This window comes from Schistocerca piceifrons, chromosome 8 (assembly GCF_021461385.2).
Source record: "Schistocerca piceifrons isolate TAMUIC-IGC-003096 chromosome 8, iqSchPice1.1, whole genome shotgun sequence".
Taxonomy (NCBI): Eukaryota; Metazoa; Arthropoda; class Insecta; order Orthoptera; family Acrididae; genus Schistocerca; species Schistocerca piceifrons.
The window spans coordinates 388,122,003-388,145,664 of NC_060145.1; the positions used below are offsets into that span (position 1 = coordinate 388,122,003).

General features: G+C 38.8%; 1 protein-coding gene across 1 annotated transcript in view; it reads left to right on the forward strand.

Moving 5' to 3' along the window:
- LOC124711253 (eukaryotic translation initiation factor 3 subunit C) overlaps positions 1-12,621 on the forward strand; it is a 78,306-nt gene extending 65,685 nt beyond the window's left edge. The window contains exons 16-18 of the mRNA XM_047241223.1: positions 10,169-10,372; positions 10,588-10,726; positions 12,357-12,621. Coding sequence (XP_047097179.1) covers positions 10,169-10,372; positions 10,588-10,726; positions 12,357-12,475 — 462 coding nt within the window. The 3' untranslated portion in view covers positions 12,476-12,621. The remainder of the gene's footprint in view (positions 1-10,168; positions 10,373-10,587; positions 10,727-12,356) is intronic.
- The last annotated feature ends 11,041 nt before the right edge of the window (positions 12,622-23,662 follow it).

Sequence of the window (23,662 nt, forward strand, 5' to 3'; positions counted from 1 at the left end):
AATGTCCAACACATAGACAGTTGTGGGTTGGCTGGAAAAGGGAAGTGAATTCACTGTTTGGTAAAGTTTCTGACTGATGATCCAGGATTACTCTCCTGAGTGTTCTGGTAATGATTCCTACAATTCTAATGCCATTGGATTGAGAAAGACAAAAATCAAATGATTGGGGAATCAGCAAGTGCTCCTCCTAGGGACATCTCCGAAGTTATTTGGCATGATGTAACTGGAAATATGAATGATTTTAGGACAACCTGTGATGAGGGAATTGCTGATCATGTGAAGACAAAAATAACTGGAAGATGTGATGAGTTTGATTTTTACTGATTGCTTTCTGATGATCCACTTTTGGAAATAATCATCATCGGGAAAGATTATCATACTGAGTAACAAATGATTGACAATATTGTCAATGGAAAACGTACAGAACACAACAGACAACATTGGGTGGACACAAAAAATAAAGTGCTATGTTTTTTGATTCATTTTGTGGATTGGCTTTGGCCGAAAACCTACACTCGAAAGTTATTGGTCAAAGAATACACTATACAGAAGTGAAGTACGAAAGGCAGTGCCTCACAGCAGGCATGAAGCTCTTTTGATTATGCTACAGAGGGTATTAAAAAAGTTTTGCACAGTTGTCTTTAATTTTTTTATTTTTTGCAGGAGGAGAATGAAATTTTTTGTGGGCATACTTGGAACATTTAGCTAGATATTGAGCCTACTCAGTGTAGCCTCCATCAGCTATGACACACCTAACCCAACATTCTTTCCATGGTGTAAATGCTCTTTTGGTAAAATTCTGAGGATTGAATTACACCATCGCTTGGCACAGGAAATAAGGTCTTTCTCACTATTCAACCAGCTGTTCGTGAAAGTCTTGGTTTCTTCTTCTGAGGGGAACCCGGATGATACCACTCCGTTGATTGGGTTTTGCTCTCAGATTCGCACAAAAACAACCATGTTTCATCCTGGATAATGACACCATCAAAACACTGTTTCAGATCTTCAGTAAAGGCCTTCATGAGACTCTCGCACACATTCTTCTTCATCAATTTCATTTCCCTTGTCAATAATCTAGGCACCCAATGTGCACAGATTTTTCTGTACCCTAGTGACTGTACCATTGATACCACACTACCCAGTGACAAAAGAGTCATTTCAGCAAGCTGTCGTGTCGTCACACAACTGTCATTTCGGATGATTTGATCAATGGTCTCCTTATTCACATCACTCACTGCTGTCGATGGTCTACCGCATCATGGATTTTCCAGTAGAGAGAAAACACCTTTAAACCTCAGCAACCACCGCTGGATACTGCTGCGATCCACTGTGTCCTCCCCATAAACAGGGGGCAACTTCTTGTGAATCGATGTGGCAGAGTCATTGTTGGTCTTGAAGAGGAACTCCATCACTGACCGTTGTTGCAACCTGACATCTACTTCACGGTACATTATGGCTCACCTGTAAATAAAAGAAAATACTTTCATATACCAACTTACAGCTAAATGTTCCAAGTATGTTCACAAAAAATTTCATTCTCCTCCTGCAAAAAATAAAGAAATTAGAGATGATCTTGCAAACCTTTTTGAATGCCCTTTGTACATTTTCGGGAAACTTCTGGCACAAATAAAGGCATACTGTATGGTGGTGTTATGAAGATTTCACCAGTAGTTGATCAGGTAAACTATAAATTTCATTAAGTGAATTGTCCTAGTCAGAAAGTTTGCACTGATGAAACTATGGTACTGTTCAGAGGAAGGCTTTTGTTGTGTCGGTATATTCTGGGGAACCATCATAAATATGGTCTCAAGCTATTCAAGCTGTGTTTTTAGGGAGGATGTACCTGTCATGTGAAAGTGTATGCTGGAAAGGAGATGGCTCCCGAAGATCATGAAGTGTCTCCCGTGTAGTGATGGAGTTGATCGGTATATAGTTGAATGTTGGATGCACTCTTTATGCTGACAATTACTACACAACTGTTGTCTTAGACCATAAATTGAACAAACTTTCAATCCACCTCATTGATACATTGAGGAATAACAAAGTACAATCCAACAACTGTAGTGAAACGAAAGATCAACAATGGTGAAAAGTCATACATGCAGAGTAACACAAGTTTACTGAAGGAAAATGGAAGGACAAGCGAGATAACTTGTTTCTGACCACTAAGGAGCTCCAGAATTGGTACTAGTCTCCTCAGGAAAAGGAGCAGACAAAAAGCCATTCACAATTTTGGAATATAATTCTGCAAAATCCTTCATATGTGTGTCAGATCAAATGGCGTCATATGTCTCAACTTTATGAAAAGGAATGAAGTGGTACTCCAAGGTTGCATTCAAGCTCCTCAGAAATATGGCAGTTGTCAGTGCTTAGTCTGTAATTGACAAAAATGTGCACTTAACTGAGTTTCAAGGGAAAGTTGCAGTTGCATTGATAAACATTGGAAATCGGAAAGATGTACCAGGAGCATCAGGGCCATCAAGTTCACAATACCACACCTTCCAAGAAACCGGCAGCAAAAGAAACAGGAGCACACTGGATTACTGAACATACTCTCAAAAATTTGGTTAAGCTGAAGCTATAAAGAAATAAAAGCAAATCACCACAAACGGTTAGGGGGGTCCGAATGAAAGGTTTATGTGCTGGAATGTTTTTCACTATTCAAGCTTGTGAAATAAAGTGTATGACCTATTAATTAATTCAGATATGTTGTTAATGGTACTGAAATTTGTAAATGAGGTATTTGGTATTTAGCATTTATATTATTTTTACTCTGTTCTTCCAAAAAATAAATGTCATTTGTCTGAAATACTGAAAGGAGTCTTGATTTGTTGTTAAAGGTTGTGCATAATTCCTATGCACGGCATAGCTGAAATGATATTGAGGAAATTAACTTCACAGGCCATGTGTCTAACAGTTACACTCAGCTGAAAAAGGCCTTGACCTTGTACATAACATTGGGTGATTTAGGTTCATCAGCCAACTTGTTAAGAAAGCCTTAGATACAAGTGGCAGAAGAAAATAATCCTGGCAGAAAGAAACACCCCCATTATACATCATAAAAGCAATTCAGAAGATACACATCTAAAACGTGATTGCAGTCAGAACCAGACAACAGCTGCCTGAATGGGAACGCATTGACCAAGGAGTAAGACAAGAATGTTGTTAGTTCTGTTCAACATAATATAAAAAAACACCATTGAATTGAGAGAGAATCCTTATAGCAGAAACACAATAGACAAACTGATCAAGACGCATTGCTGTTGACAGACGATAAAGTAAATTTTCCAGAATTTGAGAATAGTCTACAGTGCTCATTGTATAACCTGCAAAGATGTATAACATGGAGATCCCCCTCAATAAATGCCCTTCATTGGGAATTTCAGTAAACAAAACAATCCTTGAGCAAGTATCTGCATTCAAATGCCTAAGGTAGATGCAGTTTATGAGAACAACAGCTGGCTGCACACTGTGGGACTGGAAAAGATCTGATGACATCCTTAAGGATCTCAAAGTAATACCAGTCCTCAGCACAGTACAGAACTGCAGTATATTTTGGTAACACCGTGTACTATGGATGAAGACTGAGCACAATGCGTAAAGACTGAGCAGATCTCCTGAAAATCCTCAAATAGCAATGCGAAGGTAAGACACATAGGAAGACCAACAAGAAGTTAGATTGTGACTGTAACATAGGCCTCTAGGTCTAATACGGGACTGAGCAAAGATTATTTTTTTTTTTTTGTGTTCTTTCAGTCAAATCCTTAAATTACTTTTGATTTGCTGTATATATATCGTCTCTCAATTGTCAAATCTCATTTTGTACACCAAGAGACAAGTTACAATGAACTAGTGAAGCAGAAAATGCCTTCAACAACGTGAAGACTTCCTTCACAGAGGCTCCGTTTGTGGCATACCCTGTTCCACAAGTTCCTCATGCTTTGATGGGCGATGTGTCTCGCAACTTCAGCAACAGGTAAACCAAGAATGGCAGTCCGTGGTGCTATTCGGTGAAACACTTGTCTCCCTCACAGCAGAGCTGGTCAACATATGACAGTCATTGCTGACTCCTGCTACTAGTGAGTACGTGCGTGCGGGCGGGTGCGCTCTGAGTGTAGTGTTGTTGCGCATGTGTACTCAAATCAGCCACCATATGGCTTTGAGGTAGGATACTTACCTACTGCACAGGTGGTCTGGGTTCGATTTATGGCCGATGCAAAACTGTACATATTATAAAAAGGGCTGTATGTATGTATGTATGTATGTATGTACATGTATTCGTTCCATATCTCTCGTTAAACCACAGGATGAATTTCAACTTAAGTTGGTACACATATCCTGTACTGTTAGGCAACTAGCACTGTGGGTTAAGTGCGCAGCTCGTGGTCTAGTGACTAGCATTGCAGCTTCTGGATCATGGGGTCCCATGTTCGATTCCTGGCCGGGTTGGGTATTTTCTCTGCCCGGGGACTGGGTGTTTGTGCTGGCCTCATCATTTTATCATCATCATTTGTGACAGTGGCTAGATTGGACTGTGTAAAAAAAACTTGGACTCTGTATGGGTGCTGATAACCGCGCAGTTGAGTGCCCCACAAACCTAACAACATAATCAAACTGTGGGATAAGAACCAACAACCTATTGTAGTTCAGGAGGTGCATCATCAAAAACAGAGAGATGCATGAAAAACTGCTGAATCATGTTGTTGTTGTTGTTGTTGTTGTTGTCTTCAGTCCTGAGACTGGTTTGATGCAGCTCTCCATGCTACTCTATCCTGTGCAAGCTTCTTCATCTCCGAGTACCTACTGCAACCTACATCCTTCTGAATCTGCTTAGTGTATTCATCTCTTGGTCTCCCTCTACGATGTTTACCCCCCACGCTGCCCTCCAATACTAAATTGGTGATCCCTTGATGCCTCAGAACATGTCCTTCTGGTCAAGTTGTGCCACAAACTTCTCTTCTCCCCAATCCTATTCAATACTTCCTCATTAGTTATGTGATCTACCCATCTAATCTTCAGCATTCTTCTGTAGCACCACATTTCGAAAGCTTCTATTCTCTTCTTGTCCAAACCATTTATCGTCCATGTTTCACTTCCATACATTGCTACACTCCATACGAATACTTTCAGAAATGACTTCCTGACACTTAAATCTATACTCGATGTTAACAAATTTCTCTTCTTCAGAAACGCTTTCCTTGCCATTGCCAGCCTACATTTTATATCCTCTCTACTTCGACCATCATCAGTTACTTTGCTCCCCAAATAGCAAAACTCCTTTACTACTTTAAGTGCCTCATTTCCTAATCTAATTCCCTCAGCATCACCCGACTTAATTCAACTACATTCCATTATCCTTGTTTTGCTTTTGTTGATGTTCATCTTATATCCTCCTTTCAAGACACTGTCCATTCCATTCAACTGCTCTTCCAAGTCCTTTGCTGTCTCTGACAGAATTACAATGTCATCGGTGAACCTCAATGTTTTTATTTCTTCTCCATGAATTTTAATACCTACTCTGAATTTTTCTTTTGTTTCCTTTACTGCTTGCTCAATATACAGATTGAACAACATCGGGGAGAGGCTACAACCCTGTCTTACTCCCTTCCCAACCACTGCTTCCCTTTCGTGCCCCTCGACTCTTATAACTGCCATCTGCTTTCTGTACAAATTGTAAATAGCCTTTCGCTCACTGTATTTTACCCATGCCACCTTCAGAATTTGAAAGAGAGTATTCCAATCAACATTGTCAAAAGCTTGCTCTAAGTCTACAAATGCTAGAAACATAGGTTTGCCTTTCCTTAATCTTTCTTCTAAGATAAGTCATAGGGTCAGTATTGCCTCACATGTTCCAACATTTCTACGGAATCCAAACTGATATTCCCCGAGGTCGGCTTCTATCAGTTTTTCCATTCGTCTGTAAAGAATTCGCATTAGTATTTTGCAGCTGTGACTTATTAAAGTGATAGTTCGGTAATTTTCACATCTGTCAACACCTGCTTTCTTTGGGATTGGGATTATTATATTCTTCTTGAAGTCTGAGGGTATTTCACCTGTCTTATACATCTTGCTCACCAGATGGTAGAGTTTTGTCAGGACTGGCTCTCCCAAGGCTGTCAGTAGTTCTAATGGAATGTTGTCTATTCCGGGGGCCTTGTTTCGACTCAGGTCTTTCAGTGCTCTGTCAAACTCTTCACGCAGTATCGTATCTTCCATTTCATCTTCATCTACATCCTCTTCCATTTCGAAAATATTGTCCTCAAGTACATCGCCCTTGTATAGACCCTCAATATACTCTTTCCACCTTCCTGCTTTACCTTCTTTGCTTAGAGTGGGGTTTCCATCAAAGCTCTTGATATTCATGCAAGTGGTTCTCCTTTCTCCAAAGGTCTCTTTAATTTTCCTGTAGGCAGTATCTGTCTTACCCCTAGTGAGATAAGCCTCTACATCCTTGTATTTATCCTCTAGCCATCCCTGCTTAGCTATTTTGCATTTCCTGTCGATATCATTTTTGAGACGTTTGTATTCCTTTTTGCCAGCTTCATTTACTGCATTTTTATATTTTCTCCTTTCATCAATTAAATTCTATATTTCTTCTGTTACCCAAGGATTTCTACTAGCCCTCGTCTTTTTACCTATTTGATCCTTTGCTGTCTTCACTATTTCACCCCTCAAAGCTACCCATTCTTATTCTACTGTATTTCTTTCCCCCATTCATGTCAATTGTTCCCTTATGCTCTCCCTGAAACTCTGTACAACCTCTGGTTCTTTCAGTTTATCCAGGTCCCATCTCCTTAAATTTCCACCTTTTTGCGGTTTCTTCAATTTTAATCTACAGTTCATAACCAATAGATTGTGGTCAGAGTCCACATCTGCCCCTGGAAATGTCTTACAATTTAAAACCTGGTTCCTAAATCTCTGTCTTACCATTATATAATCTATCTGATACCTTTTAGTATCTCCAGGGTTCTTCCATGTATACAACCTTCTTTCATCATAGCGAACACCAAGTGTTAGCTATGATTAAGTTATGCTCTGCGCAAAATTCTACCAGGCGGCTTCCTCTTTCATTTCTTAGCCCCAATCCATATTCACCTACTATGTTTCCTTCTCTCCCTTTTCCTACTCTTGAATTCCAGTCACCCATGACTATTAAATTTTCGTCTCCATTCACTACCTCATTTTACCTCATTATACATTTCATCAATTTCTTCGTCATCTGCAGAGCTAGTTGGCATATAAATTTGTACTACTGTAGTAGACGTGGGATTCGTGTCTATCTTGGCCACAATAGTGCGTTCACTATGCTGTTTGTAGTAGCTTACTTGTACTCCTATTTTTTTTTATTCATTATTGAACCTACTCCTAAATTACCCCTATTTGATTTCGTATTTATAACCCTGTATTCACCTGACCAAAAGTCTTGTTCCTCCTGCCACCGAACTTCACTAATTCCCACTATATCTAACTTTAACCTATCCATTTCCCTTTTTAAATTTTCTAACCTACCCGCCCAATTAAGGGATTTGACATTCCACGCTCTGATCCGTAGAACGCCATTTTTCTTTCTCTTGATAACGACGTCCTCTTGAGTAGTCCCCGCCCAGAGATCCAAATGGGGGACTATTTTACCTCCGGAATATTTTACCAAAGAGGACTCCATCTTCATTTAATCGTACAGTAAAGCTGCATACCCTCGGGAAAAATTATGTCTGTAGTTCCCCCTTGCTTTCAGCCGTTCGCAGTACCAGAACAGCAAGGCCATTTTGGTTAGTGTTACAAGGCCAGATCAGTCAATCATCCAGACTGTTGCCCCTGCAACTAATGAAAAGGTTGCTGCCCCTCTTCAGGAACCACACGTTTGTCTGGCCTCTCAATAGGTACCCCTCTGTTGTGGTTGCACCTACGGTACGGCTGTCTGTATCGTTGAGGCACGCAAGCCTCCCCACCAACGGCAAGGTTCATAGTTCATGGGGGGGTGCTGAATCATGTGTGACTTAAATTTATTACCTCTGTGCTACTAATTCTATTCTCAATAAATTTTACAGACATTATACACATATGCCAGTGAATGTACCTACACAAATATACCATTGTTCGACATACAGTTAGAGAGATATAATATAACACTGAGATGCACAAAAATATGCCGCATCATGCATGATTTACTCTTTATTACTGAGACTCTCCTGCAGTTGAGTCAACTTGCAGAGACCCTTGACACCTGGCAGCACTTCTGACAGCTTTCAACTGCGAAAACTGCTGTAGGCAAATACAGTAGCTGTCAGTAGAGCTATGAAGAGGCATTGCGAAAGAGGTGTTTACAAAATCACATTGTGTACATGGTGGAACAGCTGCGGCCAGTGTGCAGAAATTGTCCAGGATCTTTGTACATGTGTTTCATGATTTCATGAATACATGGAAATGAAACTTTTTTATTTTTATTTTTTATTTATATGTATATATTATGTTGTTGGCTTTCAGTAAATTGTGTGGCCTTTCAGGAAAGATGAAGATAGCTTAGGCCACTCAATTTACCTAAAACCCATGCACACAGACTTTTACCTATACCGGGACTCGAACCACCACCTACAACTAAAGTGAGGCTTCTTAAAACTAGTGATGGATAGAACAAGGAACAGCTGCAAACCAGAACTGCTTAAAGTGGAATTAAAACACCTTACCAATGCACTGCTCAAGAATGGTTATTTGTCCGTGTAGGTAAAAAGAGCGTTGAGATCGTCGTGCGAAAATCGTAGTGATGCACAAGCACCTGTGAAACCAAAAGTATTCTTATCTTTCGTTAAGGGCATTCCTAACCGCAGAAGAAATATCTTTGAAAAATTGTACATTGCGGTAACCTACAAACCCAGCCAGAAGATACGGGATCACCTAAAACTGGCCAAGATATCTTGCAAATCACTAGATGAAGCAGGAATTTCTAGGATTCTGTGTAGTTGTGGGAGGTGTATAAGGGCATTGCAAAAAGGACAGTCAAAAAATGACTAGAAGAGCACAAGGACAACTGTAGAAGGCTGGAGATTGACAGATCAGTTGTTGTGGATTATGCTTTGCAGCTAGGAGACCACTATATACCTCTTGATAGGACTCTGGTACCGCCAACCACAAGTGGATGCTATGAAAGGCCATATAGAAGGGCAATAGAGATTGTTAAACACCGCAGAAAAATCGATAGGAAGGAGGAGGGTATGAAATTGAATGGCATCTGGATCTCAGTGTGAAGTTGATGTGTATTAGTTTTCCACCATGGGTGATTCATAGCAACAGCGGACAAGAACATCTGACAATGGCCAATTACACCTGGGTGTTCAAAGAATGTGACATAAGGCCACTGCGAGCATGCTTAAATGGTATTTTTTGCTCCAGTCGGTAGTGACTCAGGGTGTGAACTGTACACTCAAAGAAGCTATGGTCCCGTTGAAAATGTCCGCAGGTGGAGGCGAAACATTGGGTTTTAATGTGAAATCCATTTGACCGCATCGTAATTGCTTAGAATATTTTATTAATTGCAAATCTGGATGTTACACACTCTCGATAGAAAGTACCATTAGAACTTGGGGGGAGGGGTTGCTGAAAAGTAATAGAACCTCTATTTTATCTTGAGCTGCAAGTTAACTTAATTTATTGATTGTCTGTGTTCCTTGGTTAGCTCAAAATTGTTTGTGTTCTCGTCACTGTTCTATTAATTATGCAATAACATTATTTACGTAAAATCAGATTTATTATGCAGTGATTAGATGGTCTGATATTTTTTGAAGGCAACAGTTTACTTACAAAGACGTCATTTGGTATACTGTCTTAACAATAAAGACTTCACATCGCATTTCTCCTTCTGTAGGAATATTGTGTTTTCTGCTCAACAGCTATAGCTTAATTTTATCTGCAAACCTATGTTCTTTGTCTCCTTTTGTCAGCAAACCTTTAATCTTTGCTTACCTTACACTACATTTTTAAAATTTTATTATGATAATCAGGACTTGACCGTATTGTGACAGTTCAGCTGATTACTAAACAGAATTATTGCACTGTGATATGTTATTCCTTCACTGTAAATAATGACTGAAGGAGATGGCACTTTGATATACTTTCATATTTTGCAGACACCGTGAACCTTGGCAGTTTATAGCTGTGTTTTTTTCTGTTCCAGGTGTGGGATCTTTTCTATCAGGCAGATAAAGTCCGTACTATGTTAACAAAGTTGATAAAGGAAGAAGCCTTGAGAACATATTTATTTACATATTCAAATGTGTATGATTCCATCTCCATGTGTACGCTGGCAGAGATGTTTGAATTAGAACATCCACTTGTACATTCTGTTATCAGCAAGATGATAATCAATGAGGAACTTATGGTAAATACAAAGTTTACATTACTTACGTGTGCTGTTAGTTGATATCACAATTCTCTCTCTCTCTCTCTCTCTCTCTCTCTCTCTCTCTCTCTCTCTCTCTCTCTCTCTGTGTGTGTGTGTGTGTGTGTGTGTGTGTGTGTGTGTGTGTACTTCAATTTGATTATAACATGGAATTATAATTTAAATTTGTTATTTGTTGTGTCTTGTACATACAGGCATCACTTGATGATCCTACCCAAACTGTGGTAATGCATAGGAGTGAACCCAGCCGTTTACAATCGCTGGCTCTTCAACTTGCTGATAAAGTCAGCAACTTTATCGACTCCAATGAAAGGATATTGGAACTTAAGCAAGGTTAGTCTTACATGTTTTTGCTTTGTGTGTATTATGTACAGTTGCTTGATGAAACAAGTATTATTGAAAATTTATGAAGGTTGTAATGTATGGCTGTCTGTAGTCTGTCTATACATTTGTCTGTTACTAAGAGTATTGGAGAGCCTTTTATTAAGTGGCCATGGTTTGTGATACATTCATAGAAATTTAAGACTTCCAGAATTCTTGTTGAGTGCATATAACTTTGTGTATTAGTAAAATCTAATCCATCAAGTCTGTTTGTTGTGGATACAGTGGAAAGTCTGGAGGATAAGGTTTCCATGCCAGTGTTGATTATCCAACAGGCTTGCAATTCTTCGAGAAAACCTGTAATTACATTTTACCTAGAAAAATCAGGGAAATCTGTGGGAATTCTTTTTCTAACTCTGCACTGAAATTTAATTTTAATTGAGTTCTCCAAATCACGAATTTTAGTATACTTAATATATCAAAGTGCGTTAATTATATGAACATTATTCTATATAAATTATTGATGTTTAAGAATTTCAGTTAAACTACTGCTTATAAGTGTATTTCAGATGAGAGGAAGCAAAAGTTGTTATTGTGGTATCTGCTTCCTCTGACCCCACTCACTGTTAATTTATCAGGAGCTTCTTGTGACACAATCCTCCTCCCCATACCTGGAATTCTTCCTCCCCCTCCTCCAAGTTTAAGTAGCACCCCTGTCCAGGTTTGCTATTGTGTCCATTATTCTTTGGCTAAATTGAAGCCTTGCATTACCATACAAACACAACATGTTCTGTTGATGAAACGTATATGACAGGGCTTGGCTTAGCTGCCATTGTAACATTACAGATGTGTATGATGTAACATTGGTTGTGTGTGGGATAGTGTCGACCACATCACTTGCATAAAGTAATTGTGGGCCCAAAACTCTCCAGGATAAGCCACAGATTAGGGTTTTCTTCCTGTACAACTTTGTCGCTTGTTACTCCTTTGAGAGTGTGCTTCTTGACAGATGAGTCTCATCTTTTGTCATAGTTCTTAACATATCATTATTTTATTTTCAGATATTCTCTACAGTCATTCTGGTTATTGTATGAACAGTTATCAAAATAATTTTTGATGGAAACTGTTTTCATATACGCACACACTTCTTTCACCAGTTCTTAATATTGATGGCAGTTCTTTCACAATAACAGATTTGAACTCCAAAACAATGTTTTGTACTTGTCCAACATTGTTCAGAATTTTATCTGTTTGCGATCTGCGGGTACTTGCAGGACCATTAATATTGTAGTGGCTATCTGTAAACTGTAGCATAAGCTCAGTAAACTCATTTGTCAAATGACTGTGCTATCTCTTGAAACATTTTTTTTCATCCTCTAATGAGTCTCAATATCAACACATAGCTTTTGAAAATGTCAAGTTCAGAGGGCATTTGACATACTTCTGTGTAAACATTGAGCACAGGTACAATTTGCATTAAATTTGAATATGTACAGAACATATAGGTTATATAATGATGTAAGTATTGTTGACGTGATTTTAATATTGAACATGAAAGAAGTTTTGATTCACAAATTTTGTAGAGTTACTGTGCAACATCTGGACTATTTTTACACAGTTTGTCTTCATTTGTGCATTACAGGTAATTTTTACAATCGAGGAGGCAACCAAGGTGGCTTCAGAGACAGGCAGAATTTTGGTCGCCAAGGTCAAGACTGGGGCAGACAACGTCGGGAACGTGGAGATAATCGAGCATACTAATTTGCAGTTTCATGTGTGTGTGCATGTGGAACTGTTGTGGTTATACATATTATATAGCAGATCCTTGTTTTATAGTATTCATCATGGTTGTCAGAATTGTGAGTGTGATTTGTAATGTGTGAGTTGAATAAAATTAAATAATTGAATGTGCTCAAGATCTAAATTCACTTACTGGCAACCTTAATGGTTCATAGCTGTATCAGTGGTTGTCTGTTGCAAGTGCACCATATGCAAAACTTCCTGTGGCAATGTTAGGGACTAACTATGCAAGGTATGATAACAGGCACCATGGAGGGGTTGCATGCTGAGTGTGAAAGATATAGTCTTTAAGTAATGAAGGGTTCAATGTGGCACTCCTTAATTACTACAGATTTGAAGTCTGTTTATAGTGTTCAATTGTAGGAGTTACGGATAAGTAATACATTGATGCCAGTGACTTAAAGCTATAGTAGCGATCAGCAAAAGTGGCGACATTGAGGGGTAGGTCATTTCTCCCAGCACTGATCTCCCTTTGTTTCAAATTGCCAGTGAGAAGCTTTTGTTTTGATCCAGGAATCAGTGCACACTGTTGCCCCAGTTTCATTTCTTCAGCAGGTGCTGTCCAGATAGTTTTATGAGAAAGAATTACCAAATGAACACATACCATGAACAGATTTTATGTAGCAGCACTGGGCTTCATTCTGCTGCTGCTGGCAAGGCTTAACAATTTTGTTGTTACCCAATGTTTGCTTATGTGTTAGCTATATAGAAGTGTTGGAGGTTTGCAAAAAGATAAGTTATTCTTTTTTGTGAGTTAAAGGTGCGTTTTCCAAGGCGCAGCTGTTATTTCCGACTGTCGCAGGGCGTGATAGCCTTTTACTGCTCAGGTATACAGCAATGTAACTGACAGTCAACCACAGATGCCACTGTTTCCCAAGGAGCAGTCCAAGCAACAGCACAGTGGGCAGTTAACAACAGAATGGACACAAACATGACCAAATTGCGTCTTTGAACTATTTACATATTTTACTGCAAGAACAACAGAGTGACAGTAATGTTATTGTGGCTCTTATAAAGGAGTAGGAGGAGGTAGAGGAAGAAATGGAAGATTAATAATGTACTTGTACCACATAGTGTTGAATAGTGTTACAACATTTTGTTTAGGGGGCACTGTCGCACTTTTTGAGTAAATGTCACTCACTTTGTACATGTTTTACAATGTACAGAAAGTAATACACAGAAAAATATGTACAACCAGTTCAAGAAATGCATCAGTGCAGCTGAGAATCTCATAGTGGTGATAATTTTCTTCTCAATTCTACAAATTTTTGAGAAAAATTATCTAAAATAATTTTCTTCCTTTATCACAGTTCTAATAGTGTAATAACCTATAATGTTTATGGGTGGTAATTGAACGCCTTCCTGTCATGTGCTGTCGTATTTTTCCTTTAAGATGAAGGTAGAAAAACTTTTGGAAGATAGAGTTGTTGACACGCTTAATTTGTTTAGGTAATAACTTTGGCATAATACTGAATCACTGTAGAAAAGTCTTTATTTCCTACCATGGTTTACAGCAACACACACACACACAGAGAGAGAGAGAGAGAGAGAGAGAGAATTTAATATAAACAGTGTTCATTAAAATACCTGGCTGCTTTAAAATAAAACACACAACAAGTTGTAAAAAATTAAACAACACTTCAGTTTTATATTAAAAGGAAATACATCATGGTCTTGAGATCACCAGCCTCAAATAATATCAGTCTGTTTTGGTGTACTTTTAAAATTCTCAGGTTCAAGTTGTAAATACGTCACTATGTTCTGTATGCTTCAAACCAACAAAAATTGTGGAGTATGATGTTGTCATAATGATAACCATGTCCAGTAGGAATAAATTTACATCATCTTCCTTCACAGTTCCCTCTAGGTATTTTACTTTGAATTCTGCAGTTGCTTTCAGTTCAGTGAAACAATACTGCCAGTCTTTCCTTCCAAGTGAGAAAGTCAAGTACTGGAAATAGATCTACAACAAAATATTCCTCGTAGTTCATTAACTGTATCAGTAATAGGCCAGATTTATTTTTCCCAAAGGCAGAGAAGTGAAAACAATTGGCAGACGAAATTAGTGTGCTTAAAATCATAAAATTCACTTACTGACTTTCTTGTTGAACTGTATCCAGACAAGCTAAGTGATCATACAGAATCCATTCTGTGGCTTTGCTTGAGATATTTTAGTCATTTCCAAGCTTTCTCTCTCTTCTGTTTATCTAATATGAGTCCCTAATGTTTCTTCATATGCTCTTGAAAATTTCACTCATTAAAAATAAAAGCATGTGAGCTTAAACTATATTTTTTCATGTTCTTGACAAAAGCATGATCTTAACCATCTCTAGTATTTTCCTTCTGAATCTCTACGGGATACATCAGTAGAATTGCACAAATAGTACCACTTTCATTTCTTTATGCACTTTCTCCTTTATTTACCTGCTCCTTCAACAGAAAAACTGTAGGAACAAACTAAGTAATTTTTGACCAAATAGCAGTTATCCAACTGTGAGGGTGGTGGAACAAAATGTCCTTGTACATAGACGCTTTAAATTAGAGAGACACTGATGTTGAGAGAGAAGCTCACAGGGTATTACTTCCTCTGAGTGCCTCATTACAGTCTTCCTTGTCTAGACATCCGTCGCAGCACTGCTAACTGGTGTAGTGGAGTGGTCACACCTGCCCCAGCCACACGTTGCAGCCCAAACTCGGACTGCACAGGTGCAACTTGGCAGCCCCTGTTGCCCAGGGTCTCCTGTCACAGCCGCACACCACTGTTGGACCTTGGACAATGCACCTTAGGATCACTGAGCCAACAGAGGGGAGTCTTATATAAAGCACATGAATTTCTTTGTGATCCCCAGGATGATGCCAGAAAAGATGAAATCTTATGGTCACCGCAGACTGCAATAGCTAAGGTTTATGGTGTTTCACTATGGACCATACAGAGAATGTTTTCAGAAGCACTGGGAATGGAAAACTGTGACCAAGAAATAGGTTTTAGTTTTTGGGGAAAAATGGTGTAAGAACAACTGTCACTGATTTGGACAATTCCCAGAAAGTTGCTAGTTGCATTGTATTGGAATTGTATGACTGTATTTAGTATCTCATAAGGCAAAAGGTGGCAGATGTTTCACAAGAAGGTTGCTTCAACAGGTGGTTGTCATTCAAGAGGAAGAATTATAAACTTTTTGGGATTCAGGTGTGCAAAATACAGTGGAGGAGGATACATTCTGATGGAGAAATCCAGTGCTATGGCAGTTTTACTGAGAAAAATTCACATCATCAGTAAAGAAAATCACCACCACCACATTTATCATCTTAGTTAGACTTGCCAATCAGAATTTTGACAGGAACCTCATCTGGCAATATTCGAAGGGCAATGCCAATTTGAAAGTGCTGGGTGGTAAAGGAAACAGATTTGTATGCCATGCTGGATCATCTGAATATGACTTTATCAAAAGTGTAAAGCTCAAGATATTTACATCCTCTAAATCCAGTAATTATAATGAAAACATGAACAGTTATTTATTTAAACAATGATTTTTAGATTTAATACTTGTTTTAGAGGAGGGTTGTACCCCATTACATGGTTCATGTCCTGGTGGTTTGTAGATCATTATTATTCATGAAGACACATATCAACATACTAGTTACTTTTGTTTTATAACAGACAACATTATACAGGAGGTGATCAGAAACAGGTTACAAAGCCTTCAGTGAAACCTGTTAATTTTTAATTTGCTACAGCAAACTGACAGTACATATATTAGGTTATTTTTTGACGTTGTCTCCATATAGGTTTAGGCACTTGTTGCTTCATGAAATGAGTTTGAATATACCCTCCCGATAAAAATCCTGTCCTTGCGTGATCAGCCACATTGCCACGAAGTGTTTCACTTCTTCATCTGAAGCGAATCATCAGCTTCCTAGGTGCTCCATCAAGTGACAAAAAAGGTAAAAGTCACATGGAGGGGAGCTGGGTTGTAGGGAGTGTGTTCGATGAAGTCCCAGTGAAACTGCTTCAACAGTTTAGTGGTCTTATTGGTTTTATGAGGTCACATGTTGTCATGAAGGAAGATGAGGCTATCAGTGAGAAGTCCTGGCTGTTTCCTCCTGACTGCATCGCACAGTCATTCCAACATCTTCTGGTAGCAGTCACTGATCACTGCTATCTCTCTTTCCAAAAACTCCATGAGTATGACACCCACACTACCCTATAACGTTTTGGCCATAACCTTCTTGCCAGATGGTATCACCTTAAACTTCCTTTGTCTTTGGGTAGGAGGGGTGTTTCCACCTCATTAATGACTGTTCACTGGTGAGGGAGTAATGGTGGTACCGTGTTTTGTCCCCTGTGACAATTTGGTGTAGAAGACTGTTCCCTTCTGTGGAGAACCATAGCAAAATTTCAGGCTTGCCTCCAGGCACTACTACTTGCATTGGTTGGTCAGATTTCATGGAACCCATTGGGAACACATTTTCTGGTCCTACAGAATATCATGAGCAATGTGACAAATGCTTTTGAACGACATTCGCAATTCTACCATCATATGCTGTAATGTGCTCCTCCTGTTGTCCTGAATGAGCTCCTCCACGTGAGCTGTGTTCAGATATATTGGTGGTGTGCTGTGATGGCCACTGTGATCCTCATCAGTGATGTTTTCTCTATCTGCTGCAAACTTTCAACACCATTCTGCAACATGTTGATGTGAAATTACAGTCCCTTTGTAAACCTCCAGCAGTTGCCTATGTGTTTTAGCTGTGGTTGCATGTTTCACCCACCAAAATTGAATAACTGAGCAGATTTCGTCACAAGACCAGTTTCCAAACGAGTCACCATTAGTTTCTATCTACAACTAACTGGCTGAAACTCTGCTGTTGCCAGCTGCATGTATCAGAATTACTGCATTCTACTAATTTCTCTATAACAGATGAAACTCCAGGAATATCAGCCATGTAACCTTAGTTTCTGATAAACCCTCATAAATTACATATTATTTACCTCGGTTTTCCCGAGTTAATTTTCCTTTTGGTAAGATTGTTTAGCATATTGTGCACAGGGATGCTTAACTTGAACAGACCTATGTTTCAGTACTTGCATTCACAACAGTGTCACTTGGGCAAAAAGCTTGACATGTCCAAGTAGGACCTGCCCTCTGAGAGTTCCGTATAAGCTTAATTACTTATATAGATAATAATGTAATTTTCTGTGGCTTAATGGCATGGTGCAAGTCTTCCTATTGGACACCACTTTGGTGGCTTGTGTGTACATAACCTACCCCAGTAATTCAACCAAGAGAAGGGAACCTACAGTTTAATGTGCAATCTGATCAATGTGTTTTTTTTTTTTTTTTTTTTTTTTTTTTCTTAACTCCCCACATAGTTGGGAGGTGAAGGAAACTGAAAAATCTGTGGCCTTACTGAGATTCGATCCCATGACCTCTCAGTTTATAGGTACTCACTTTACCACTAGACAATGGGAGCTGACATGTATTTTGATAGCGCTTATTAAAATATATAATTTATATGACCATATGTTTTGATTGCATTGGCTTAGAAGCTTAAATTACGTCAAAGGATCGTAGAATTCAGTATTTGACAAATTTCAACATGAGTCCTCTACCCATTTCTGAAAAACAGGTGTGTTAATAGTGGGACAAACAGATGGACAACAAGGGTATCTTATAAGGCTTCTGTTTTTACTGATTGAAGAGTGTAACCCTAAAAATGGCATGTTTAAAGTGGAGGAAAACAGGAGTTTACAAGGATATCATCATTATCAACTGGATACCAACAGCAAGAAATGTCAATTCTGAAAGATTGGGGATGTGTATTAGTCAGTTTGTCAAACATTAAATAAGTTCTGGAGATGAATAGAAGACTAAGATGGACAGAGGAAAGGGAAAGGAGAAGTAATTAGTAAAAAAAGTGGAAAGAATGAGAAGCTGCAAAAATAACTGATAAGAGGAAAAAGCACAGTAGCTAGAAAATAATCCTGCCACCCAAAGAAAAAGAAAAGAAAAAAAAAGTTGAAACATTCAAGCTTAAACAGCATATGTGATGCATAAAGTAACAGGAAATGAATGAAGTGATACAGTTGTTAAGACTTTGGGCTAACATTGGGGGGGGATCTGGGGTTCAGATTTAATTTTCCATGGTTCCCATAAATGGGTTACGGCAAATGCTGGTACGGTTGCCTTGACAAAGACTTGGCTGATTCCATTCTCCAATCCAAGCTTGGGCACCAAAAGAAACTAAAGGATAACTTCTTCAATTAATCTGGAACACAAATGGGAAAGGTTGGAAGAATTTGATATGTTTAAGGATTAGTAGGGTATTTACCGGGCCTTGCTTAAGTGAAGATGCACAATAAGGAGGTCAATTTTCCTCTTGCCCTCTAATTATTTGTCACTCTGTGTGGACCCCATTGCTTCTAATTTTATTATTTATTTTAAGGCCTTCATTGGACCACTGTAGTCAAAAATACAAGGTTATAAGCAAGTTGTTACACAGGGATACAATTTGGCTCAACAATAACTTAATATGTTGTTGTTGTTGTGGTCTTCAGTCCTGAGACTGGTTTGATGCACCTCTCCATGCTATTCTATCCTGTGCAAGCTTCTTCATCTCCCAGTACCTACTGCAACCTACATCCTTCTGAATCTGCTTAGTGTATTCATCTCTTGGTCTCCCCCTACGATTTTTACCCTCCACGCTGCCCTCCAATACTAAATTGGTGATCCCTTGATGCCTCAGAACATGTCCTACCAACCGATCCCTTCTTCTGGTCAAGTTGTGCCACAAACTCCTCTTCTCCCCAATCCTATTCAGTACCTCCTCATTAGTTATGTGATCTACCCATCTAATCTTCAGTATTCTTCTGTAGCACCACATTTCGAAAGCTTCTATTCTCTTCTTGTCCAAACTATCTACCGTCCATGTTTCACTTCCATACATGGCTACACTCCAAACAAATACTTTCAGAAATGACTTCCTCACACTTAAATCTATACTCGATGTTAACAAATTTCTCTTCTTCAGAAACGCTTTCCTTGCCATTGCCAGTCTACATTTTATATCCTCTCTACTTCGACCATCATCAGTTATTTTGCTCCCCAAATAGCAAAACTCCTTTACTACATTAAGCGTCTTATTTCCTAATCTAATACCCTCAACATCACCCGACATAATTCAACTACATTCCATTATCCTTGTTTTGCCTTTGTTGATGTTCATCTTATATCCTCCCTTCAAGACGCCATCCATTCCGTTCAACTGCTCTTCCAAGTCCTTTGCTGTCTCTGACAGAATTACAATGTCATCGGCGAACCTCAAAGTTTTTATTTCTTCTCCATGGATTTTAATACCTACTCTGAATTTTTCTTTTGTTTCCTTTACTGCTTGCTCAATATACAGGTTGAATAACATCGGGGAGAGGCTACAACCCTGTCTTACTCCCTTCCCAACCACTGCTTCCCTTTCATGTCCCTCAACTCTTATAACTGCCATCTGGTTTCTGTACAAGTTGTAAATAGCCTTTCGCTCCCTGTATTTTTACCCCTACCACCTTTAGAATTTGAAAGAGAGTATTCCAGTCAACATTGTCAAAAGCTTTCTCTAAGTCTACAAATGCTAGAAACTTAGGTTTGCCTTTCCTTAATCTGTCTTCTAAGATAAGTCGTAAGGTCAGTATTGCCTCACGTGTTCCAGTATTTCTGCGGAATCCAAACTGATCTTCCCCGAGGTCGGCTTCTACTAGTTTTTCCATTCGTCTGTAAAGAATTCGTGTTAGTATTTTGCAGCTGTGGCTTATTAAACTGATTGTTCGGTAATTCTCACATCTGTCAACACCTGCTTTCTTTGGGATTGGAATTATTATATTCTTCTTGAAGTCTGAGGGTATTTCGCCTGTTTCATACATCTTGCTCACCAGATGGTAGAGTTTTGTCAGGACTGGCTCTCCCAAGGCCGTCAGTAGTTCCAATGGAATGTTGTCTACTCTGGGGGCCTTGTTTCGACTCAGGTCTTTCAGTGCTCTGTCAAACTCTTCACGCAGTATCGTATCTCCCATTTCATCTTCATCTACATCCTCTTCCATTTCCATAATATTGTCCTCAAGTACATCGCCCTTGTATAGACCCTCTATATACTCCTTCCACCTTTCTGCTTTCCCTTCTTTGCTTAGAACTGGGTTTCCATCAGAGCTCTTGATGTTCATACAAGTGGTTCTCTTATCTCCAAAGGTCTCTTTAATTTTCCTGTAGGCAGTATCTATCTTACTCCTAGTGAGATAAGCCTCTACATCCTTACATTTGTCCTCTAGCCATCTCTGCTTAGCCATTTTGCACTTCCTGTCGATCTCATTTTTGAGACGTTTGTATTCCTTTTTGCCTGCTTCATTTACTGCATTTTTATATTTTCTCCTTTCATCAATTAAATTCAATATTTCTTCTGTTACCCAAGGATTTCTACTAGCCCTCGTCTTTTTACCTACTTGATCCTCTGCTGCCTTCACTACTTCATCCCTCAAAGCTACCCATTCTTCTTCTACTGTATTTCTTTCCCCCATTCCTGTCAATTGTTCCCTTATGCTCTCCCTGAAACTCTGTACAACCTCTGGTTCTTTCAGTTTATCCAGGTCCCATCTCCTTAAATTCCCACCTTTTTGCAGTTTCTTCAGTTTTAATGTACAGGTCATAACCAATAGATTGTGGTCAGAGTCCGCATCTGCCCCTGGAAATGTCTTACAATTTAAAACCTGGTTCCTAAATCTCTGTCTTACCATTATATAATCTATCTGATACCTTTTAGTATCTCCAGGGTTCTTCCATGTATACAACCTTCTATCATGATTCTTAAACCAAGTGTTAGCTATGATTAAGTTGTGCTCTGTGCAAAATTCTACCAGGCGGCTTCCTCTTTCATTTCTTAGCCCCAATCCATATTCACCTACTACATTTCCTTCTCTCCCTTTTCCTACACTCGAATTCCAGTCACCCATGACTATTAAATTTTCGTCTCCCTTCACTATCTGAATAATTTCTTTTATTTCATCATACATTTCTTCAATTTCTTCGTCATCTGCAGAGCTAGTTGGCATATAAACTTGTACTACTGTAGTGGGTGTGGGCTTTGTATCTATCTTGGCCACAATAGTGCGTTCACTAAGCTGTTTGTAGTAGCTTACCCGCGTTCCTATTTTCCTATTCATTATTAAACCTACTCCTGCATTACCCCTATTTGACTTTGTGTTTATAACCCTGTAGTCACCTGACCAGAAGTCTTGTTCCTCCTGCCACCGAACTTCACTAATTCCCACTATATCTAACTTTAATCTATCCATTTCCCTTTTCAAATTTTCTAACCTACCTGCCCGATTAAGGGACCTGACGTTCCACGCTCCGATCCGTAGAACGCCAGTTTTCTTTCTCCTGATAACGACATCCTCTTGAGTAGTCCCCGTCCGGAGATCCGAATGGGGGACTATTTTACCTCCGGAATATTTTACCCAAGAGGACGCCATCATTATTTAATCATACAGTAAAGCTGCATGCCCTCGGGAAAAATTATGGCCGTAGTTTCCCCTTGCTTTCAGCCATTCGGAGTACCAGCACAGCAAGGCCGTTTTGGTTATTGTTACAAGGCCAGATCAGTCAATCATCCAGACTGTTGCCCTTGCAACTACTGAAAAGGCTGCTGCCCCTTTTCAGGAACCACACGTTTGTCTGGCCTCTCAACAGATACCCCTCCGTTGTGGTTGTACCTACGGTACGGCTATCTGTATCGCTGAGGCACGCAAGCCTCCCCACCAACGGCAAGGTCCATGGTTCATGGGGAGGAACTTAATATGATATTTAAGTAATATAATTATTAGCGTTTATTCTTATATGAAAGGTGTTTTGTTCTTCTGTCTGCCCAATATTACTTCATTCTTTCAGATATTTTCTTTCTTTTTTCATTTGTGACCACTCTTCCTGTACTCCTTTTATTGATTTTCATTTGTAGTCTGGTTGTGGGTCTTGCAGTATTCTGGTTTTCTCTGTCTTGTTTTTTAGGTCATCTACTGTAATTTTGAGTTCTTTTATATCTTCCTTAATTTCTGTGATCCATTTAATGTCGCTCTTGCTATTCCACAATTTTTGTATTATTTTTTTACTAATTTTGTTTTCTGGAGTTCTCATCAGAAGTCCAAAGAATGAGATGCGTTTCTTCCTGATCGTGCTCATGACTGGTTCTATTTTCTTATATACTGTTTCATTTGATGCTATTCTCCAATGTCCATTTATTTTGTACTGTTTATTTATACATGTCCTAATTATTCTTCTTTCTATTTTTAGTATTCTGTCAATTTCTGCTGTATTGGTTGTTTTGAAGATAGTTTCAGCTGCATACGTTATTTCTGGTTGTGTAATTGTTTTATAATTTTAATTTTGCATCTGTAGATAGACTTTTTTTGTTGTATGTAGTTTTGGTAATGTAATTTGCGTAGTTCAGTTTTTTTATTCTATTCTGCCATGATGGCTTCTCATTTAGATTGTATGTTATTATTTCGCCTAAATATTTAAATTTATCAACAATTTTGATTTCCTGTTCTCCTATTGTAATTTTGTTTGCAAGTGGTGGATCAGTTAGCATAATCTCCGTTTTTTCAAATGATATTCTAAGGCCTACTTTCTCTGCTATTTCTTGTAGTGATTTCACTTGTTGCCTGGCTTCTTGAACGGTGTTGGCTAGGAGAGCAAGATCATCAGCAAATCCCAAGCAGTTTAAACTAATATCATCTTTTGCACTTCCAATTCTTATCATCTTTAGATTGTCTTTGTGCCATTCTCTCATTATGTATTCCAGTGCACAGTTGAACAGTAATGGTGATAGGCAGTCACCTTGTCTTAAGCCTGTTTTTATGAGGAATGGTTCCGAAATTTCTCCTCTAAACTTCACTTTTGATTTGGTGTTGGTGAGAGTGAGTTGTATTATTTTAATTAGTTTTGGATGGAGTCCTAGATTTCTTAAAATTTTTAATATTTAAGGTCTGTGGAGACAGTCATATGCCTTCTTAAAATCTACAAATGTTATTGCCAGAGGTTTATTCCATTTCTTGTAGGTTGTCATAATCAATTTTAAACTAATTATCTGCTCTGCTCAGCTTCTTCATGGTCT